The sequence below is a fragment of the Enhydra lutris genome, unplaced genomic scaffold (assembly GCF_002288905.1).
Source record: "Enhydra lutris kenyoni isolate GAN:26980312 unplaced genomic scaffold, ASM228890v2 scaffoldscaffold86, whole genome shotgun sequence".
Taxonomy (NCBI): Eukaryota; Metazoa; Chordata; class Mammalia; order Carnivora; family Mustelidae; genus Enhydra; species Enhydra lutris.
In genome coordinates this window covers 3285825-3307473 of record NW_019154170.1, presented here as the reverse complement: position 1 = coordinate 3307473, position 21649 = coordinate 3285825, and the positions used below count along the sequence as shown (strand labels likewise).

The window sequence follows — 21649 nt, the reverse complement described above, 5'->3', positions numbered from 1 at the left end:
ATCTCAGAAAGCTGAAATCAAGGTGTTGGCAGGGCTGCATTCCTTTCCGGAGGCTCGGAAGATGAACCCATTTCCTTTCCAGCTTCTAGAAGCTTCTTGCATTCCTTGGTTCATGGTCCCCTTTCTCCATCTACAAATCCAGCAATGCAGGTACAATCCTTACATCGTATCACTCTCAGTTTCTTCCATTGTCACTTCTCTCTTCTGCTTTTAGGAAACCCTGTGATGACTTTGGGTTCACCCAGATAATCCAGGATAATTTCTTCAAAGTCAGTTGATCAGCAGCTTAAATTCTATCTGGACCTTAAATCCCCTTTGCCATGTGATCTAACATATTCACAGGTCCTGGGGATTAGGATGTGAACATCTTTAGGGAACCATTACTCTACCTACCACAGCCTGTTAAATGTGGTGGATAACACTGATTCTTTTTTTTTTTTTAATTAAGATTTTAGTTATTTATTTGACAGAGAGACACAGCGAGAGTGGGATCACAAGCAGGGGGAGTGGGAAAGGGAGAAGCAGGCTTCCCACCGAGCAGGGAGCCTGACAAGGGGCTTGATCCCAGGACTGTGGGATCATGATCTGAGCCAAAGGCAGGTGATTAACGACTAAGTCACCCAGGCGCCCCTCCTGATATAAATTTATTTTATTTTATTTATTTATTTGACAGAGAGAGATCACAAGTAGGCAGAGAGGCAGGCAGAGAGAGAGGGGAAAGCAGGCTCCCCGCTGAGCAGAGAGCCTGATGGATGCAGGGCCTGATCCCAGGACCCTGAGACCATGACCTGAGCCGAAGGCAGAGGCCTTAACCCACTAAGCCACCCAGGCGCCCCTTGATATAAATTTTTAAGAGATTTTATTTATTTGAGACAGAGAGAGAGAGAGAGAGAGAGAGAGAGAGAGAACTCAAGGGGTGGGGAGGGGCAGAGGGAGAGGGAGAAGCAGACTTCCCACTAAACATGGAGCCCAACTCAGGGCTCTATCCCAGGACTCTGGGATCATGACCTGAGCCCAAGGCAGATGTAAATTCAATTTCCTTCATTGTTAGAGGGCTGCCTGGACTTTACACACGTGGCAAAAAATAGCCTTTGGAATCCATTCAAGAGCTGGTCATCTCTTCTGACGAACTGTCTTATAAAGCTGACTAACCATACCTGCCACGAAGGGGAGTCATAAATGGTTATTGAGGTCACAGCCGTTTAATTTTGTTTATCAAAGGCAATGGGGAGCCATAGAAGGATTTAGAGCAGGGGAGGGAGGGGGTCATGGTTGCCTTTAGTAAGATCTGTCTGGGGCCAGGGTAGACGCTGGATAAGGCAGATGGAGAGGCTGGAGGTCTGGGGCAGGGTCTTGGGAACAAAGACAACGTGGGCAAGGTATGGGGTATGAACGGAGGTCGGAGTCTGGAGGTGCTGGGGATGCCCCGCGGTGGCTGGGCCGGGGTGGGGGGCGCGGCGCGTGGGTAAACTCCGGGAGGGGCGTGAGTTTATCTGGCTCTTTCTGGACGTCCATCCCGGATCTGCAACACCCTGAGGCAGGCGTTACCACTGTCCCCCGAGTAACACCGGCGAGGGGCCACGTGGCTGGGAAGCGCGGAGCAGGACCGGGAGCCAGTCCGGTCGGACTCCAGACGGCCGTCCCGAACATCGGGTCCTCACCGCATGCCCTGTCGCCTTCTAGACCCGCGCGAGGCCCAGCCCACGCTGCCCGCAGGCTCCGGCCACCCCCATCCCCCACCCCCGGACTTCCAGCCCTGCACGGGGTTGCGGACTCTCCGTTCTGGGAAGTGCTGCCGCGCCAAGGAGCAAAGGTCCCGGGATAGGGACCGGGGACAAAAGACAGGGACGCACCCGCCCCACGGACGCGCATCCCGGCCCCGCCCACTAATACCCCGCGCAAGGGGGCGTGGGAAGTGGGTGGGCGCGCCGACCGCGGGCGCGTGTCCGACCCGGGACCTGATTGGCTGGCGGAGGACCAACGTCTACCACTGAATGGATGCGTGAACCTCAGGAGCTCCTGCTGGTTGGCCGAGGGGGACGAGCTTGGCGGAAGCAGCAGCTTAACACTGATTGGCTGAGAGGGAATCCAGCGACCGCTGCCTATTGGTTAAAGTTTAAGTGACCCTCCTATAATTGGCTGTTGGGCTCGGTCCGATCGTGGAATCAGTTCAGGGGTGGAAGTTAACCCTCTAGAGACTGAGGTCCGACCGGGACGCTTCAGAACCATGGCGCGCGGCCCCTTCGCCGTTCTGCTTGCAGCCCCAGGGCACTCTGGCTCGTTCTCCGGGCCTCAGTTCCCCGACTGAGCTCTCCGGCCCCTCGTTTCCCGTCTCGTCCCCCTGAGTTGAACGGCCGGCAGCTCCAGGCCTTGTCCAGGGGAGGCACTAGTTCCCCGAAAGCGGAAGTCCCGGAGCCTCAGTTTCCCCACTTGTAGGCTGCCACGCGCCTCCCACGGGAGGCAGCCTCGGGCCTCGGTCTTCTGAAAGGTCCGGGAGGGCTGAGTCCCCCGGCTCCCCGCCCGCCCCCAGGCTGGGGCTCCTCCCCTTCGGGGCGGAGCCGTGTCACGTGCCGGGAAGAAAGGGCCCGCGGCGCGCGGGGCGCTCGGGGCGAGGGGCGGCGCGGCCATGGCAGGTACAGCGGGGCTGGCGGGGCTGGCGGGGGTCGGGGGGCACCCGGCGCGGGGGCTCATGCAGCTGGTCGCTGCCCGCAGCTCCGGAGCCTCTGTCCCCGGCGGGCGGCGCCGGCGTGGAGGCGCCGGAGGAGGAGGAGGACGAGGCGGAGGCCGAGGACCCCGAGCGCCCGGCTGGTGCGGGAGGCGCGCGCAGCGGAGGCGGCAGCGGTGTCGGCGGTGGCGGCGGCGGAGGAGGAGGAGGAGGCGGCGGCTGCGGGGTTGGGGCCGGGGCGGGGAGCTGCGGCGGGCCGGGGGGGCGCGCTCACCAGGCGCGCGGTCACGCTGAGGGTGCTCCTCAAAGATGCGCTGCTGGAGCCGGGCGCCGGGGTGCTGTCCATCTACTACCTGGTGAGCGCCCCTACCCCATCCCATCTCGGCTGGGGCCGGAAGGGGAAACTGAGGCCCAGAGCTCCCTGACCGCCGGTCGAGCCCGGGTGTGGGGAGGGAAAGCCGAAACACGGAGCATGCAGACCCAGCAGGAGCCCCTTTGGGCTGGAGGCCCTCGTTTCCCCAATACCCCGTTGCACAAAGGAGAAACTGAGCTCAGGAGAGGACACCGCCGCTTTCCTGGCTGTGGCACCTTGCGCAGCCTCTCCATATCCTAGCGTCCTCATACATAAAATGGGATTTTTTCCCCCTTACGGAGTTGTATGAGGATTAAATGAATACAACGCCCAGCCGGGTGCCTCGTATCCCTGGAGTGCTTTTCGGGTTTGCTGCTGTTGCTGTGGGTCTGTGTGTGGGAGCAGTTTATGAATGGAGTGCTTGCCGCGCCTGGCTGTGTGCTGCATGTTGGGGACTCGGCAGACCCCGTCCATGCCCTTTGGGGACTCGTGGTCCAGTGAGAAGGTGGAGACACAGAGCTGGACACTTTCAGTCCAGGCTGATGAGCACTGTGATAATGGACACACAGGTGCTGGGAGGTCCCTAAGCCAGAAGGCTTCCCGGGAGGGACGCTGTAAGTGGAAGTGGGTGCCAAGCCCTGGGGAGCAGCAGGGGGTCAGGGAGGGCTTCCTGGAGGTGTCTTGGTGGGTCCAGCTCTCGGCCCAGCCAGGCCACTGTTACTGCAGGGGAAGAAGTTCCTGGGAGACCTGCAGCCCGACGGGAGGATTGTGTGGCAGGAAACTGGGCAGGTGTTCAACTCTCCCAGTGCCTGGGCAACCCACTGCAAAAAGCTGGTGAACCCGGCCAAGAAGTCCGGGTGTGGCTGGGCTTCTGTCAAGTACAAGGGCCAGAAACTGGACAAGTACAAGGCAGCCTGGCTCCGGCGACACCAGCTCCACATTCCCACGGCTGCTGCTGATGAGGTGCGTTGCTCAGCCTCCTGGAGCAAGGATAAGGGTTCCCCAGAGTAAGGGCATTGGAGCTGGGGCCCCGTGGGATGAGTAGGAGTTCGTGAGAGCAAGGTGAAGAGAGTTTGCCAAGGGAATGACACAGCCAAGCCACGTTGGTTAGAAAGCAACACAGCACTTGGGGAGCCCTGATTAGCTGATGGAGCTGGAGGCTGACGTGGCTTAGGGAGCTGAGGGGACTGGGGACATTGGCAGGGACCAGATCTGGGAGAATTTCCAATGCTATGATAATAGATCTTTGTATATTCACCAACTAGGTGGACCTAGCCAAGGACCTCTCTGGGTCCTAAATCTTTGTACGTAAAATAGAGATGATCACAGTACCCATATGTATCAGATATGTATATCTGGCTGGCAGGGCTGAGATCCGTAGGGCCGCTGGCAGGCTGGAAACAGGCAGGGAGGACTTGGGCTTTTGCCCTGGGGTGGGTGGGAGCCCTGGAAGGCTAGGGGCAGAGGATGAACAGACCTGACTCAGGTGCCCACGACGCCCTCTGGTGGCCGCTGCATGCAGTACAGCCAAGGGGGCGGGGCGAAGGTGGGAGCCGGGGACCAGTATGCAGGAGACTGAACTGGTCCAGATGGGGAGATGATGGGGTGGACCAGCCCAACAATGGATGGGGAAGAAGTGGGCGGGTTTTGGCTAATTTTGAAAGTGGGTCTCATGGGATTTGCTGCTGCATGAGATGTTGGTGTTAAGGGCAATTTTGCTCTGAGCAAGTGGATGGCTGGAGTTGCCATTGTTAGAGATAATGGGGATTGGGGAGGAGCAGGTGTGGGGGGACAGTCGGGTGCAGTGTGGCTGAGCTGAGCGTGAGATGCCTCAAAGCCCCCCACAAAGAGACCTCCAGGATTAGCTGGACCCCGAAGTTAAGCTCAGGGGAGGGCCGGGCTGGAGACAGGACTGTGGGCATCATCTCGCCATAGACCGGTTGGGGGTGCAGCGGGTGGTGGATGAGGCTGCCTGGGAGCGGAGCAGGTAGGGAGGGAAGAGGTCCGAGGACCCACCCTGGGCATCGGGGGAGGGGTGGGAGACTGAGGGGGCTGGAGAGGTGGGAGGGAAGCCGTGTCCCTGAAAAGCTCCCAAGAGAAGGAGGGTCAGTGAGACATCGTGGCGAGGGGGCGAGGACAGAGACTACGTGACTGTTCGATTTGGACACTGGGAAGTCACCCCAGCAGTGGTAGTTAAAGGGAGAGCAGGAGGAGGGATTACTGAGAGAATCTGATGAAGTAATCCCTGTCAGCCTTCGCTTGCCCAGTGAGTGGATCGACAAGAGGCATGCTAATGGCTTTCCAGGCATTATCTTACTTCACCTGGATGCTGTCCCTGTGCAGCTGGAGGTCATTGTGTGGCTTTACAGATGAGGAGGCTAGAGCTCAGGGAGGTCAGGGTGCTTGCGGGAGGCCACACAGCTTGTAAAAAGGAGAGGCAAAGTTTGCATCTTCTGCCAGGCTCTCAAATCGGAGTTGCAACCGAACCATAGGCCGCCTCTGCTCACTCCCTCCCTCTAGTGGACATCTAGGGCAATGGCAGGAACCTAAGGCTCAGGCCCACCTACAGTCTGAGTGGACCTCTGGGTAGACCACGGTGAGGAGGGTGGGCAGCACCCAGCTGAGGGTCCTGTGGCCGTCCCCACCCCCACTCCCCCAGAGCCCGGCCAGTGAAGGGGAGGAGGAGGAGCTGTTGATGGAGGAAGAAGAGGAGGAGGTTCTGGGGGGCGTCTCGACGGAGGACAAGAGTCGGAAACCCCCTGCGAAGGGGCCCTTGGAGCCTCCCCACCCAGGTGAGAGGCTTAGGGGAGAGGAGGGGCTGGCACAGGAGACGGGCACAACTCAGGTGAGAGAGGTGGCCAAGGACGGATCTGGTCTTCTGCCTGACTTCCTAGCCCTGCTGCCTAATTTCCTTCCCCTGCTGCCTGATTTCCATGACCCCCTATAGGACTTCTTTGCCTCGTCGCCTGATTCCTTTGGCCCCTAGCCTGGTATTCTGAGGTCCTCACCTGGTTTCCTAAGCCCTTCATGGGGCATTTTAATTTCCTTTTCCCGATTTGTTAACCTGCCGCCCAATCTCTCCGTTCTGCGGCCTGATGTTTCAAGCTGCCTCTGGAGGTTTTCTTTCTTGGGCTGCCCGGGCTTGTGTTTTCCGGTTCTGGGCTGGAAGGGATCGATGCCGCCTTCTTTCCGTCACCCCACACTGTGCAGAGGCCGTGTCCCCGGGGAAGCGGGTGGAAAACAAGATCCGGGTGCCCGTGCGCTACTGTATGTTGGGCAGTCGCGACTCTGCCAGGTCAGATACCCCTGTGCCCGCCCCCTCATCCCCCGGTGTACTCGTGCTTTGCGGGAGTGGGGGGAGCACCCCAGGCAGACACAACCTGTCCCCCCGCCCCCCCGGTGTTCACATGCTCTGCGAGAGTGGGGGGACCCCAAGGAGGTGGGCACAAGGCTTCCCATGCTCAGAGCTGGCTTCAGAGGCCTGGGGAGCTGGCTCCTGAAGCTATGGGGCTGTGGGACCCTCTGGCTCCAACAGGAACCCCCACACCCTGGTGGAAGTCACATCCTTTGCTGCCATCAACAAGTTCCAGCCGTTCAATGTGGCCGTCTCCAGCAACGTGCTGTTCCTGCTGGTGCGTGCCCCGCTGCCCCCTTGTCCCTTGTGGGCCAAGGGCCAGGCCGGCGCAGGTGGCTGGGGCACCTGGGGGGGGTCCCTGGAATGTTAGCTCTGTGAGGGCAGGAAGTGCTCTGTCACTGCTGAGAAACTGTAGGCACTCAAGGTCCCAACGAAGGAGGCAGGTGGGGTGGGCCCTGCGCATTGCCAGGGCTCTGGGCCCGAGGATAGACTTTGGGGTGGGGCCGCAGCCTGAGCCACTCTTCCAATGTCCATCCCCTCCCCAGGACTTCCACAGCCACCTGACTCGCAGCGAGGTCGTGGGGTACCTGGGGGGCCGCTGGGACATCAACAGCCAGAGTGGGTATTCGGGGCCAGGTGGGCAGGGGGGTGCTTGGGGCCAGGGTTGATGTCTACACCTTTCCCCCGCCTCTGCGCAGTGCTCACGGTGCTGAGAGCCTTCCCCTGTCGGAGCCGCCTGGGGGACGCGGATATGGCCACCGCCATGGAAGAGGAGGTGAGGGGACACCTGGAATCAGGGTGCTCTGGGGAGGGCAAGGGTGGACACAGCTGTCCTGGCTACCGTGTCCTGGTGGCTAGCACAGTGTCCTAGTTCAACAAGTGTGCAAATGTGTGTGTGTGTGTGTGTGTGACCCCATGGTCATCCTTTCCCTGGGCACAGGTGGCCAGCCCCCTTTCCCTCTGAACCCCCGTCTCCAGATGTGTATCAGGGGCCGTCCTGATAGTGCTCACACCGTGCAGCTTTGCACGTGCCTGGCGCCGGGCCGAGCGCTCCGGCCCGCCTGCTCCCTGCTCCGCCAGGAGCTCTCGGGGGGGCGCGCGAGCAGGCGTGCACTTGGTGTGCGCGTCTCCCGGCCTCTGCCTTTCTTGGTCCTTAGGCTAGCGCTTGCCTCTACTTGCTTCAGGCCTCTGGATACGCCTGTCCTGCTCCAGTGCACCCACACCCACCCAGCTGCTTGTGTAACTATTTGGGCGCCTACTGGGCACCGGGAGTTGTTCCCTGAACTAGGGATACTGCAGGGCCCCCAGTAAACTTTCGCCGTTGCTTGGTGACGGGTGCATTTTTTTTTTTAAAGATTTAATTTATTTATTTGACACAGAGAGATCACAAGTAGGCAGAGAGGGAGGCAGAGAGAGAGGAGGAAGCAGGCTCCCTGCTGAGCAGAGAGCCCGATGCGGGGCTCGATCCCAGGACCCTGGGATCATGACCTGAGGCGAAGGCAGAGGCTTTAACCTACTGAGCCACCCAGGCACCCCCGGGTGCATTTTTTTTAATGGATTTGTTGACTGTGCCCCCTCCCTTGGCCTCACGGAGGGTGGTGGGGGCAGGGTCTGGCGTGGTCACCGCGGTGTCCCCAGGCCTGGTACACACCAGGCACATAGGTAGTGCTGGCCTCACGTGGGGGATGGAGCGCGGCAGGTGGGTGCACACACCGGCTGGGAGAGCCCCCGGCGCGCACCCCGCCCGCCCCAGCCTCGCCTGTGCCCCCAGATCTACCAGAGCCTGCTCCTGCGGGGCCTGTCCCTGGTGGGCTGGTACCACAGCCACCCGCACAGCCCTGCGCTGCCGTCGCTGCAGGACATAGACTCGCAGATGGACTACCAGCTGCGCCTGCAGGGCTCCAGCAACGGCTTCCAGCCCTGCCTCGCCCTGCTCTGCTGTAAGTGTGGCAGTCCCCCCGTGCGTGCGTGCGTGCGTGGCACCCTGGGCCGCCGACCCCACCCCACCCCTGGCCCAGCCCCTACTCTCACTCTCCTCCTGCAGCCCCTTACTACTCTGGCAATCCTGGTCCTGAGTCCAAGATCTCGCCGTTCTGGGTGATGCCGCCCCCTGAGGTAGGCGGGGCCGCTGGGGGGGGGCGGGGCCGGCGCTGCGGGGGCGGGGCCTTAGCGTCCCCCGTGAAATGAGAGCATAACCGTGGCACTATCTGAGATTTGGGCGGTGAGGGATGTTGAAGAGGTGTGGCCCCCATGGGGAGCGTGCTGCCCGCGTTACTGAGACGGCCCCCTTCCCGAACCTGTCCTGGGGTCAGAATGGGGTTTTGAGAGCTATTCCTGGCCTCTTGTGCTGGGGGCAGGGCCATGTGGCCCTGAACCTGGTCACGGTGCAGAGCCGGGCCTGCGGTCTTGATTTGCCAATTGCTGGCCCAGGGCACAACCTTCATGGGATGCAGAGGGCTGGAGGTGGCTGAGGGTGACTGGTTTGTGTCCCTGGCAGCAAAGGCCCAGTGACTACGGCATCCCCATGGATGTGGAGATGGCCTACGTCCAGGACAACTTTCTGACTAATGACATCTTGCATGAGATGGTGAGCTCACTCCCAGGGGGGTGGGCAGGGCCCCAGAGAGGAAAGGGTGGAGCTTTAGGGCCCCAGCTGGCCGGTGGTGATAGTGCAGGACTCAGGGTGGCTGAATGCCCTGGAGAGGGACTGCCTCTCCAGTCCCAGGTTCTTGTCCACCTCCCCTCCCCCCAGCCTCCTTGCTGTTCTGGAACTTGCTGGAGGTGCTCATGCCTCTGCATGTGCCCCCAACTGTCCAAGTGAAGACAAGTGAGGGCCTTCTGGTGGTGCCAGATGAATGTTTTTAGGTCCCATGTTCCAGCAGCCATTTTAAAAACAGCTAGTAGGTCACCGTGGTACTGCCGATCAGCTGTTGCTTGGGAGGAGGCTATACAAGGGGGTGGGGGTAGGAATTCAGAATCACGGGTGCCTCCCTCATTTCCCTCTGGGGGCGCTCCTCCGTGGTCTGTCTTGGGGTCCTGGGTGGCTCCCGTGTGCTGTATAGGACCAGGAGCCCCCCGAGGGGGGGCTCCCTGCTATATCCTGAGCGCCTGGTGCGGGAGGGCAGGGCGAGGGGGTCTCACTGGCCCCCTGTCCTCTAGATGCTGCTGGTGGAGTTCTACAAGGGCGCCCCGGACCTCGTAAGGTTCCAGGAGCCCTGGAGCCAGGAGCACACGTACCTGGACAAGCTGAAGGTAAGACATATGCCCCCAGCCTCCTGCGAGCCCCTTGAGGAAGACAGTTCCTGGAGGGCCTCCAAGGATCTATCCATGGGCAGCCTGAGACACGGGGTGTCCTAAGTTGTTCTGGACACGAAAGCTGATGAAAAGGAGTCTGGTTTGGCCACAGGTGGGTGGTGATGGGGACAGGGACCCCTGCTGGAGGCAGATGATGGCATAAAGGCCTGGGGAGCACAGGCTGGAGAGAAGTACACAGGGCATCTCCCAGCCTGGGCGCCCACAGGGAACACAGAGGGGGCCGCGGTCCGAGCCAGAGCCGCAGCCGCCAGAGAGTGGCTGGTGCCCTGAAGGGTTTCTCCAGCTCTCTGGCCCTACAGTCATTGAGGGGGACTCCTAGGGCTTAGTGGCCTTGGGGAGGGGGCAGGGTGTGTGTGTCTGACTGACTTCCGGCATAGAAGTCCTTCTCAGATGGCATTTTCAACTCCACTGGGTAGAGAAACACAGTTTTGCATGCTGGCTTGTTTTGTTCAAACTTAAGAGTGACCAGAGCTTTGAGCTGCCACTGGGCCCCCTCCACCCTGTCACTGGGCTGGTGGGGTGGGGGGCAGATCCCCACGCAGCGGATGTGAGATCCTGACAGGGAGGCAGCTGGGGAGAGAGCAGTATGTGGAATGTGCAGAAAGGACCCCCTTCCTCAGCCCAAACCAGAACACGCACGAGTGGGCCGCCTCCTTTAAAAATAAAACCTCGTTCTCAGGACACTACTGTGTACCTCTGTTAGTAGAGCTCCTCTGCGGGGATGGGGGGCGGGGGGACGCCGGGACCATGGGGCCCAGCCCTGAGGTGCCAGCCCTGCTCGTTTCAGATGTCCCTGGCCAGCAGGACACCCAAGGACCAGGGCCTGTGCCATGTACTGGAGCAGGTCTACAGCCTTCTTAAACAAGGGAGCTGAGGCACCGCCTCCGAGGTCGTCCTCCGAACCCCCAGTGGTTCCGGCTGAGGGGGAATGGGTCAGGGGGCTTTGTTGTGGCGCAGCAATAAAGGGGAGAAGCAAAGAGCCTGGGCGTGTGTCTCACCTGGGGGGTGCCCCCTCCCCGCACTGGTCACCAGGCACATGGGTGGCTGTCTGGGTGGCATGGCCCCTTGGTCGGTGCAGGAGGGGACACTTGTCACGCAGCTGTGGTGGGGGGCATCCGCGGCCAGTGCTGGCAGCTGGGCAGAGGCCAGCTGTCCCTCCCCAGCTCCTGGGGAGGTCCCCAGGAGGTCCTGACAGAGGTCCCCTCGGGGGAGCTATGAGGGTCTAGAGGAGCTGGGGGAAGACCCACCCTGCACCTCAACCAAGCAAGAGGCTCTAGAAAGAGACATTTAATACTTTAAAAAAAAAAAAATCCGATTACATTTTGATCTGCCCTCGACTGTGACCAAGGCTACGCTGGTCATCTTTGCCAGGAGGTCAGTGCCTCCCCCCACGAATGGCAATGGGGGGTGCTCAAGGAGGAGCAGAGCCTGGTGGCCCCAGGGCTTTGCTGAGTCATCAGAGGAGGGGAATGTGATCCAGTCCCAAAGTCCCCGAGTTGAGCTGATTTTTGGACTAGGCAAGAGAGGAAGTGGCTGCGGGGCTGGGCTCTGCTGCTCAGGGCAGCTGCCTGCCTGGGTCTGTAGGGAGATGGCTGGGGCCACTGTCAGCAGCAGGGACAGTGGCCGGCTGAGGAGGGGGGAGGTGCCTGGACCCTCCTGAGGTCAGTCCCAGCAGCCAGGGGTCTGGGAACATTCATCAAAGCCTCTGTGTTTGACCTTCAGCAGAGCAGAGGCTGGAGACTCCTGTGGTCCCGTTTGTGGTGCACACGTATGTGCCATGTGCACAGCTGGTGGTGGCAGCTCGTGCCAGAGAAAAACGTCTGTGTGCTTGTCTGGGGCACCCTGCACGTGGGAACTGAGGAGAGGGTGCAGGACGGGGCAGTGGGGTGGGAGGAGGGCGCCGCTGTGCAGAGCTGAGCGCCCTGCAGGAGGGAGACGCCAGCAGCTCCAAGGCTGCTCAGGAAAGGGCCAGTCTTTAGGGGAACCCTGAGGACCCCAGGATTGTGTGTCCCCAGGGAGGTGGCACCATGGGTGTGCCGGGGCCTGGGGAACCCTGGGGTTGGGGTTGGGAAGGAGTGCTGCGGGGTCATTTAAAAGCCGGCTGGTGAGCCTGGGCTAGGGGTCCTGCTGAGAACAGCCAGTGGCGTGGATGTTCTGCTCACCCTGTTAAGGGCAGGTCTCCTGGGGGGTGGGGGACAGCCCAGAATAAAGGGGACGAAGCAGAGACAGGACAGGGCATGTGCACACACACACACACGTGTGCGTGAGTGAGTGAGGGGGCCCACCTGGAGTTGCCCGTTCCTGGAGGGGCGTTCCTGGAGGGGCGGGAGGAAGTTAGTGTTTCTCAGAGCACCTTAGTGTCCACCCCCTCGGGGCACAGGGCTGGGGAGAGGCAGTCCAGGAGCAGCGGGCACGGGGAGGGAAAATACTGCCCGGCCCTGAGACTGCTGCGTGGAGAGGGGCTGTGGATGAGCATGAGCGTCAGCGGGCCCTGCCTCCCCGGCGGGGCCTGCCACCGCCTGCCCCGTCCCAGTCCCCGTGGCGCCGACGCCCAGCCCTGGCTGCAGAGGCAGGTGGGATGCAGGCCGTGGGGACGGGCCGACGCGCTCACTGCGGCAGGGGCACCAGCACCTCCACGTAGCTGAGGGGGAAGAAGCCCGACTGGCCGTGGAGCATGCCCTCGTACCAGTTCTCGTCGATCTGGTTGGTCAGCGTGATGACGTCACCCTCATGGAAGCCCAGCTCCCCGGCGTTCTCAGGCTCGAAGTCGTACAGCGCTTTGCAGCTTGGCTGGTCCAGGGGGGCTGGCGGCAGAGGCTCGGCTCAGACCCCGGGCCCCCTCCCGCCCCGCCCCAGCCTGGTTGCGTCCCCGGAAGGACAGCTGCCGCTGCTCCTGATGTCCCCCGGCCTTGTCAGAAAGGAGGGACGAGGGCCAAGAGGGATGGAAACGGGCTCCATCCATGGGCACCAAAACACTCCTGGGAGGAGCTGGGGATGCCCAGGAGCATCAGGGGGACAGAATGACCAGAAGCCCTCAGGCGGCCCGTCAGAGAGCCTAGAAGCTGTTGGCCACCCTCGGTGCTGTGTATGGGGAACCCAGAGATGCCGTGCTGTGCCGGGCAGGCTCCAGGGCCTGACTCCTTCCCTGCCCAAGACGGGCCAGGAGGACTTGATCCCAGGGGCGTCTGCTTCCAGCAGAGAAGGGGAGGAGAAGGGTCCTTCTGAACAGACCAGAAAGCAGCGTGTCACACTGCGGCGGGGAGCTGGTGAGGGCAGGGCCCGTGCCCGCAGGGACTCACGCATGCTCCTGCTGGGGGTCCGGATGGGCTTGTCTGAAGACCGGAAAGATGACGAAGCTGCTTGCAGACAAAGCAGAAAGGGGGGCTGAGAACCTTGGGCTGGGCCCCTTCCCCGGGGTGGGGGGCAGGGGCGGCGGTTGGCTCCGCGCTTTGGACGGAGCAGGAGGCTGTGTGTGGCCCCCTCCCCACTGCTTACGTGTGATCTTGGGGGCCGTGGCACAGGGGAAGCCCCCGTTGGACTGCTCCGGCTCCCCAAGGTCGAAGGGCTCCCGAGGCTTGGGCTTGTATTCCCGCTTGGGACGAGAGGAGGCGTCCCGCATCCTGCAGGCAGGGGGACAGCTGTGAGCAGCCAGCAGGGGCCGAGTCCTGTGCATGCCAGGGGGAAGGGACACCCCCATCCCCACCGTTGATGCTGCTGCCCAGGACTTGGGGTGGGAGGAGGAGCCCTGAGACCGGCCTGGACGTAGAGGCCCAATGGGTCTAACCAAAGGGCCTCCCAGTTGATCAGTTCCCCTAGCTCAGACCCTGCTCAGAGGCTGCCAACCGGCCAGGTCCTGCCAAATTCTGCAGCCCCGGAGCGTGCCCACCCCACCTGGGGACATGGCCCTCGGAGGGGAGCGCCATCCGCCCCTGCCCTGGGTAACCCACCCCCTCAGGCCCAGAGCTCTGAAAGGTCTCTTTCTTCTGGCCTCCCAGCCTCAGGTCGCTCCAACCCTCCCCTGTGAGGTGGTCTTGCTCCCCCTGGAGCCCCCGCCTGACGCATGCGGCCTTCATCTCTTGATGAAGAGAAGCCGGCCCCCTGCTCTGACACAGACCCTAAGCCGGGCTGGGCCGTCGGGGATGCTGGCGGTGGTGTCTCGGAAGCCCAGAGGGCCGGCCCAGGGACCCACGGGAGCGGCTCTGGGCTTCCAGGGCGCAGCACAAGGCCAGCCCCCCCAGGGGGGCTCCCTCGGGGAAGGCCGGGGCTCACCTCCGCTTGAGCTTGTCGGCCAGCTCGTCCAGGATCTGCACGGCCTGCCGGTGGTAGTCCAGCTGGGCGTCCACCAGCGCAGAGAGCTGGCTCACCTGCTCGATCTGCGAGGAGCAGCCCGCTGAGGGGCCGGCCCCCCGTGACCCCTGCCTGCGAGGCTGCCTCTCTCAGGGAGTCTTGCCAGAATGCTCCTGGCACCGGGGCCCTCCCCCTCCGCCTGACCCCCTCACTGCTGCTGGAGGAGACCTTAAAGCTTCACAGGGCCGGGGGAGGCCCCTCCGGTCCTGCGGCTGCCCCTTCGGGCTCCGGGTAAGGCATGCGTGACTCCGCCCACGGGCCCCAGTTTGGGGAAGTCTCCCCCCGGGGAGGGCCCAGACGCACATCGGTCTCCAGGAGGTTGTGCATGCTGGTCTCGGCCACCTCCTTGGACTCCTCGAACTTCTCCAGGGCCTGGCGCAACTCCTCGTCGGGGATCCTACCCTGTCGTTTCTTCTTGTAGTCAAAGTCCAGGCGGCGGCCCTCCAGCTTCTTCAGGTGGTGCTGCGGGGAGGGGGAGCATCAGGGCTGTGAGGTACGTGCTGGGGCTCCAGGAAGCCGGGCACTCTGGGAGGCACAGACATGCAGGGGGCAGGGCTGTGAGGCACCTGTGCCGGGTGACGGTGGGCACACGGGGGGGCGGGGGGGCGGCACCTGGATCTCCTTCAGGTCTTTGTCACACAGGTTCTGCAGGGGGTCGATGAAGTTCTGCTTGACCTCGATGTCGAGAGAGTCCTTCACCTCCGCCAGGCGCTTCATGGACTCCCCCGCATCCAGCAGGGCGTCCCCTGGCGGGGGGAGTAGGGGAGAAGCTGTCATAGGAGGCCAGGGCCTGGGGTCCAAGATACCCCCAACTGCGAACCTGCCCTCACCCCCAAGGGCCCAGACGCCAGAATTCAGAACCAAGCGAGGGTCCCTGAAGTCTGAATCTGAGCCCAGCAGCCAGGAGGAGCCGGCGATGACAGGGGTCAAACCCCCCATGCCCCCACGCGCAGCTCCCCTGATGTTAGCTGTGGCTCAAGGGCAGGCTTTCCGGCGGCAACACTTCCGCTCCTTGCTCATCCCCACAGAGGAAAGAAGGGTGTTCTGGGAGCTTCTGTTGCCCTCATCCAGGGAATTAACAGGCCCCGTACAGGACTCTGGAGCACGGCAGGGAAGTGGCACCCCACCCTCCAGCGCCAGGCGCTCTGGCCCTGCAGCCTGGCCTTCTGGAGGCCTCACCGAAGTTGGACTCGCCGCCCAGCTCCTTCCCGTGGCGGAGCATGCACTCGCCCAGCAGGCCCTCCGACTGCGGGTAGCCGGGGCTCTTCACCTGCCCGCGGATCTTGGACACCGTGTTGAGCATCGTCAGCTTGGCCCGTGAAGCTGGAAGAGAACGGGCTGGGGAGGCCTGCGGCCGGTCTCTCTCCAGAACAGGCCTGCACTCTGCCAGCGCTGTGGGCTGCCTGTCCCCAACACCTTCTTATAGAGCGCTGCCCTGGCCCAAGGAACCTCAGTTCCTGGGTCTGCTGATGGCCAGGCTCCGAGGATAATCTCCTGCACGGACCTCCCACCTCTGCCCACCCTGGCCACAGAGGAGCACTGGCAGCAAGCAGGTGATCGGCTCCCCTGGGCCCCTCGGGGCCTCTGCATCCTGGAGCACAGCTCCGATCCCAGAAGCTCCCCTCCCTGGCCTGGGGACTAGCACCCCAGAGAAGTGAGCGGGCAGACATAGGTGTGTACAGGTGCCTGGCACAGGGGAGAAGCTGTGTGCTAGCCTCGCGCCCGCTCAGCTCTGTCCCTGGCGCGGGCCTCGAGCAGACCCGGCTGGAGCTGCTGCGGGTCCCACAGCCGTCACCTCCTACTGCGGGAACTTGAATCTGGACTGTCCTCAGGGAAAGGTTCCCGTCTCTGTCTCAGACTAGAGACTCCCACCTCACGCTCCAAAGCTGGGCCTGCAGCTAGGGCCTGGCATATGGTGGGCAGCCAGTTGAAACTGGTGCAAAGAGTTGGTCAGGTGGGAGAGATGCCCTTCCCGGCGGGGACTACTGTGGGGTGACTAGGACTGCTGTAGGGGTGACTTCGGACTAGGGCTGCCACACAGAACAAGAGCTGCCTGATGGAGACGAAAGGAAACACGGGACTCTGAGGGCAACCTCTGCACCCCTGGGTCCAGCCCCCCATGAAACCCGCCTGCCTACTCCCGGGCACTTCAGTTCTCTGAGCCCACACGTTCCTCCTTCCGCCCCAGAGACCGGTGGTTCCTGGCTGACACGGGCCCCTCTAGCCGGCTGGCACCCCTACCTGGGTTGGGCTGCAAGTACTCGATGGTTCTGGCCAGCACTTCCGTCACGGCCTTGCTGGTGACATCCACCTTCTGTTGAGAGAGGCGGAGTGTGGGCTTTCACAACCACTGGGGCGCTGGAGGCCAGACCGGGAGTCCCTGGACAGCCCCTGCCTCTGCCCCGCCCCCTGCCTCCCAGGGCCAGAGGCCCATCCATCCGGGACCCCCCCATCGCAGCCCAGCTGTGGTGTGGCTATGGCCTGGGAGGGTGATAGTGCTGGACGTCAGACGGGCCGCACCAGCTCTCCCGGTACCTTCTCCATTTCTTTGAAGTCTTCATCAAGCTTGGTCCCTTCAGCCCCTCCGACCTTCTCGCTGACCAGCTGGGAAACAGAAGGAGGGAAATTAGTGTGAGCCTCAGATGAGGAGAAGGCCCGACTATGCTTTCCAGCCATGTCCACTGCCAGGGCAGCTGCTGAAGGGGTGCGCCCTCCAGGATGGCTTCCCAGGGGCGTGGCTGACGGCAAGGTGGGTGGCCGGGGGAGGGGGGAGTAGGGGTGGCACCTCCTGCTGGAAGCCTTCCCTGGTCACGCCTACCCCTCGAGGCCCCACCATCCCCGCAGACACACGTGGGGCCAACCACAGCTGAGTGACGTTTTCTCTCAGGGCTCAGATGCCCACACCCGGACAGTGATGCCATGGCTCGGCTCCAGGTGTTGGGATGAGATTCACCAGAATAGCTCTGCTCGGGGTCACACAGCTCCCTTTCCCGCACTGAATTCCTGCCTCTTTGGGAAGAATTCCTGGAACCCGGGGGCCAGCACTTCCCCAAAACACATTCTCCCCGGGCACCTCTGGGAAGTGAGCAGGTCTGCAGTGGGGAGGCGGTCCTGCAGCTGAACGGACATGCGGACGACGCAGGCCATCGCTCTGTGCCCTCCACCCCTGGATCCGGAGCAGACAGGGTCTGTGCGCCAGTGGGTCGGGGTCTCCACTTGGCTGACCCTGGGAGTCAGGAGGGGCCTGCAGTGCAGGCGAGCAGTGAGGCCGCTGCAGTGCGGGGACAGGAAGGAAGCAGGGCTGGTGCAGGGTCTGCCTCGTGACTGTCGCCACCTGCAGTGGCTCACGCCGTGCGCCATCCTCTAGGGGACCCGGCAGGACAGGCAGGGGCTGCCCTCTGGGCTCCTGCTGGTCACTCCATAAGGAAAGTCTGGTCTCTCCCTGGGCCATCATGGGGCGTTCCACTTTATTTCGTGGGACAGTTTCACTTCTTTTGATGACGGTAAAACAGGACGTTCTCAAATTCAGTGGTTGCCAGAGAGGGAAATGAGTTCACTGCCTGTCGTGAGACAGGACTCTTCTGGTGAACTGGGAGGGAGTTGAAGCGTAAGCACTCAAAACCACACCTTCCGGGGCCCCAGGACGACAGCCTGCTCGGTGCAGGAGGACACGGCGCAGGGCAGACAGGGAAGGTCGCGCAGGCAGGAGCCACAGCCCGCCCCTCACCGGAGGGTTACAGGCAAACCCTGCAGGCTGGGGAGGGGGCGGGCATGTGGGGCGCCTCCCCGTCTCCCCAGAGCCCTCAGCTCCGCAGGCAGCATGTGTGGGGCTGGATTTCCCAGGCTGTCCCTGCACCCGGGCACACAGGAGGCCACACGGGGTCCCTACTAGTCTCCCTTCACCCCGCCTGAGAGCTCTGGGCTCAAGGCCCTCACAGAACAGATGACCATTCCCCATGTCCTTTCTCTTCAAAGCTCATAGTCTTGGACCAGCACAAATGGATGAAAGGATGACAAGAGGCCAAGAGGAAAAAGGGAAAATTAAAGAAGTCATGTGCCAACCGTAGCAACAGAGGGCCGTAGCTCTCAGTGGGGGCCGGGCCAGGGTGCAGACCGTGCCCGGCCGAGAGTGGCCCGAGCGGCCCGTGGGAAGAGCTGCAGGTGTTGGTAACAAGCGTGCACCTTTGGGCAGGAGGAGCAGGTGTTTCTAGGGACCGGAGCCTCCTGTCACCGAGCAGCCAGCGGTGGAGGCTCAGCGGCTGGGATGCTGCCTGAGTGGAGGGGGGGGGGAGGGTCCCAAAGGGCCCTGCCCACGGGGAAGGCCATGATCCCGACATTCCACTCCTGCTCAGGAGGAACGCACACACATTTTCAGATCCAATGAGAGAAGCAGATGCCCCCTCGGAAATAACCTGTCCCCCCGCAGAACGTGCACCACACCCAAAGCTCCCTTCCCACATGCCCCCGGTCGGACTCCCTACAGCCCGATCCTGCGGGGCAGGAAGAAACAGGCGTGGTGCCTGGTGGGGCCCGCTTTTCCTCTCCACACCTGAGATCGGCCAGGGATGCCCACAGGCTTCCAGCGCAGAAGGTCCCCTGCTGGCCGAGCCCTGCATGGCCACGGCACCCCCGCCCCGAGCACAGGCAGAGAGGGTGGTGACCAGTGCCCACTCTCCTGCAGGGCCACTGCAGCAGTGTGTGGAAACCACAGCATCCCGGGCCCCACCAACTTCATCGGAGCCTGAATCACCAGCTCCAACCCCATAAAGGCCGCCGCTGAGAAAGCCAGGCCGGCGCCTCCCTGGAGCCAACATGAAGCCCAGCTTGGGCCAGAACCTTCTCCAGAACATTGCCCCAGTTCAGGAGCCAGTCTGTGCCCCCAGCGGCCCCCACGGGGTGAGACCCACGGCTGCGAAGAGGCTGCCCGGCAGTGGGACCTAGTGGTGGCCTCCAAGGGGAGCTCCCCACGGCCCAGCAGACGCGCCCCCGCTCCTTCTGAGACCAGCTCGAGCTCCTCGCCCCCTGGACTGGCGCTGCCCACATGGTGGGCCTCAGGGTAGTGCTCAGTGACTGTGTCCACGAAGGGCTAGAGCAGGGGGTCTCTCCTGGGGGCCTGTCACCTGTGTCTATGAGCAGTGGAGCCTCGTCCGCTGACAGCACCCCCGACGAACGAGGCACCTGGGAGACAAGCGAGCCTGGAACAGCGCCGGATCTTCACCCCAGCATGCCTACATGACTTTCAGGCACAAGGGTTGGCCTGTGGGCATCAGTAATAGACTGTCTGGGGGAGGGGCTGTTCTTTCGGAGACCGGTGTCATCATTCCAGACCTCTGGAGAGAAGCAGGGAATCTGACCATCGGGACAGAAAGAGAACACGCAGTGGAAGGACCCACGAAAGGAGCGCAAGTCAGCTGGGCAGCCGCTCTGGCCTCAGGACACAGAAGGGCAGGAGAAGCTGCTTTCGGGGGCGGGGGAAGGGATCATGGGGAGCTGGTCACTGGCAGGCATGTCCACGGTGGCCACTTGGTGGCAGCTGGGGAAGGAGTGTGAACCCTGCGGGGTGGGAAAAAGCCAACAGTGGCCTCCGGCTGAATCGTCTCCACAGGAAAACCGGATTGACACGCATGACACGGAAAATGAAGGGGTCCGTCTGCGGCTCGGTGACCTGGGCAGACCTGCTTTGATCATGTAAGGGTTTAAGAGAAAACGAGGCAGGGAGAGGAAGGAGGAGGGAAAGGAGGAGGAGGGGGAGGAGGAAGCTGGCACGGAGGTGCTAGGAGGAGGGGAGATGTGCAGGGCTGCCACGTGTGTCCCTACTCATGCCCTGCGCCTCGTGTCTGTGGGCCACTTGCGCTCCAGGACCACATCCCAGGGTAACACCAGAGGTCATCTGACCTCTCCTGGCCCAGACTTCCCCTCCTGCGTCCATGTAGCTAACTTTTCCCTGCCCATCTGTGGGCGCCAGGATGACCTTTGCCAAGCCAGGCACGGGGGGGGGGAAGCCGGGCAGGGGGGGGGAAGCTGCTTGTCAGCACAGGTGACTGAGACCAGGGCCCCAGGGCAAAGGGGGCCTCAAGGGTCGGGGCCCAGCCACTCCAGCTGTGGCCCTACACGAGCCATCTGAGGATCTGGGCCAGTGAACAGGCCTCCCGGCTCTCAGGCATGAGCACAGCTGCTCCAGTTAGCGATGGCTGTCAGGATGGGGGTCGACCAGCGAACGACCATGTTACGCGACGCCCGGTGTCTGAAGCAGGGCAGGTGCAGAAGGAGCACGAGAGTCTGACTTGGCCTTGGGGATCACCGCTCTGGCAGGGGAGATGAGAAAGTCTGACGAAACAGCAGTGCAGTGCAGAGAACACGTGAGAGTCACAAAGGAGGAGTAAATACGCCCATAGGGGAGCGGGCTGTGGCTGCGAGCTGGACCTGAAGGGCAGGGCCCCAACTGGCAGGGCCGGGCCAGGTGGGTAGAGAGTTCTGGGTTCTGGGTGAGAGGCAGGTTTGGGGCACAAGGGCTACAGTTCCTGGCCGACTGCGTGCCAGGCGGTGTGTAGTACAGGCAAGAGGGTGGGGGGACCAGCCGGCGCATTTCACAGATGAAGAAACTGAGGAGTAAGAGACCGTGGAACTGTAAGTGGAGGACACGGGTGCTGTGCCCAGACCTGTCGGACTTGCCAGTCTACCTGCACTGTGTCCTGCGCTGGGGGAGGGCGGCAGTAGGATACGGGGGAAGCCTGAGGCCCACGTGGGCCTCCGAGGGCTGTGGGGAGGGGTCAGAATGAGTCGTACGCAATGCCTGGACACGGGAGGCCCCAGGAGGCAACGGGGATGATCCCGGGCACAGCTGAGACATTCCTGAGCCAGGGTGACGGCACAGGGATGGGAGGGGAGGGGATGGAGCCCGAGGACAGACACACTCCCTCCAGATCCCTTCCAACTCCACCCGCCTTCCCTGCCGCCTCCTAACATCTGGAAGGCTCGGAGCCAAACGCTGCAGAGCAAACCCCTCTCGTTTCCATCACGGTCTTTGGTCTCATGACACCCCCTCACCCAGCTCTCCCTCCTCGCCCTGTGCCCCCAGGCCCCCATCTGAGGGGGCGCTGGCACAGACACCAGCTGCTGTGCTCTTTGGCTAACAGGCTCCCTTTCTGGAAAGGCAGGGCGAGGCGAGCATGCTTCTGGGGAGGTGGCGTGTGGGGTGCACTGACTGCCCCAAGCCGCCACCTCTTGATGCGTCCGTCCCCACCCAGGAACCCCCAGCGGCCCCTGGCGTCACTGGGACACTTGGGGAAACTGCCAGAGCCTGGGCCCTCGTGAGCCTCGGGAGGCTGAGCTGCTTGCCGAGCAGGGCAGAGCTCCCCCGTGGCTCTGAGAGCAAAGGCCACGAGATGTGGGGCTGGGCCCCGGCTCTGGGGTGACGAGGGGGTGCCAAGGAAATGGAGTCTATGGGGACACTAGCTGTGCCTGCACGAACCTTCCTCCTCCTCCTGGAAGGAGCTGGAGGACGTGACGGAGACATGTGAGCAAGACTGAGAGCGCCTGCCCCAAGCGCGACACGTCTGTCACAGGTCCTCCGTAAATATTTGGGAGGTGACTGAGAGAAGAGGTCGCCACCCCC

At 62.5% G+C, this 21649-nt stretch overlaps 2 protein-coding genes across 4 annotated transcripts in view; one reads left to right on the top strand and one right to left on the bottom strand.

Annotated features, from left to right (window-relative positions):
- The first annotated feature begins 2564 nt into the window (after positions 1–2564).
- On the top strand, positions 2565–10661 carry LOC111161674 (MPN domain containing). Its single transcript, XM_022525468.1, is given in 14 exon segments — positions 2565–2633; positions 2713–2924; positions 2926–3021; positions 3744–3980; positions 5677–5809; positions 6228–6312; positions 6553–6649; positions 6918–6990; positions 7071–7147; positions 8144–8312; positions 8417–8487; positions 8870–8959; positions 9532–9624; positions 10475–10661. Coding segments are annotated over 14 exon segments (1527 nt in total). The 5' UTR covers positions 2565–2626; the 3' UTR covers positions 10562–10661.
- A 298-nt stretch (positions 10662–10959) lies between these two features.
- Positions 10960–21649, bottom strand: part of LOC111161675 (SH3 domain containing GRB2 like 1, endophilin A2) — a 30923-nt gene continuing 20233 nt past the window's right edge. For 2 of the 3 annotated variants that reach the window (XM_022525470.1, XM_022525471.1), the window contains exons 2-10: positions 16570–16638; positions 16276–16348; positions 15214–15357; positions 14647–14780; positions 14338–14496; positions 13957–14060; positions 13183–13307; positions 12987–13043; positions 10960–12491 (exon numbers count right to left, since the gene is read on the bottom strand). In XM_022525470.1, coding sequence (XP_022381178.1) covers positions 12295–12491; positions 12987–13043; positions 13183–13307; positions 13957–14060; positions 14338–14496; positions 14647–14780; positions 15214–15357; positions 16276–16348; positions 16570–16638 — 1062 coding nt within the window. In that variant the 3' untranslated portion in view covers positions 10960–12294. Of the gene's footprint in view, positions 12492–12986; positions 13044–13182; positions 13308–13956; positions 14061–14337; positions 14497–14646; positions 14781–15213; positions 15358–16275; positions 16349–16569; positions 16639–17107; positions 17809–21649 lie in introns of those variants that run through there. The other variant, XM_022525469.1, reaches the window with a different exon arrangement.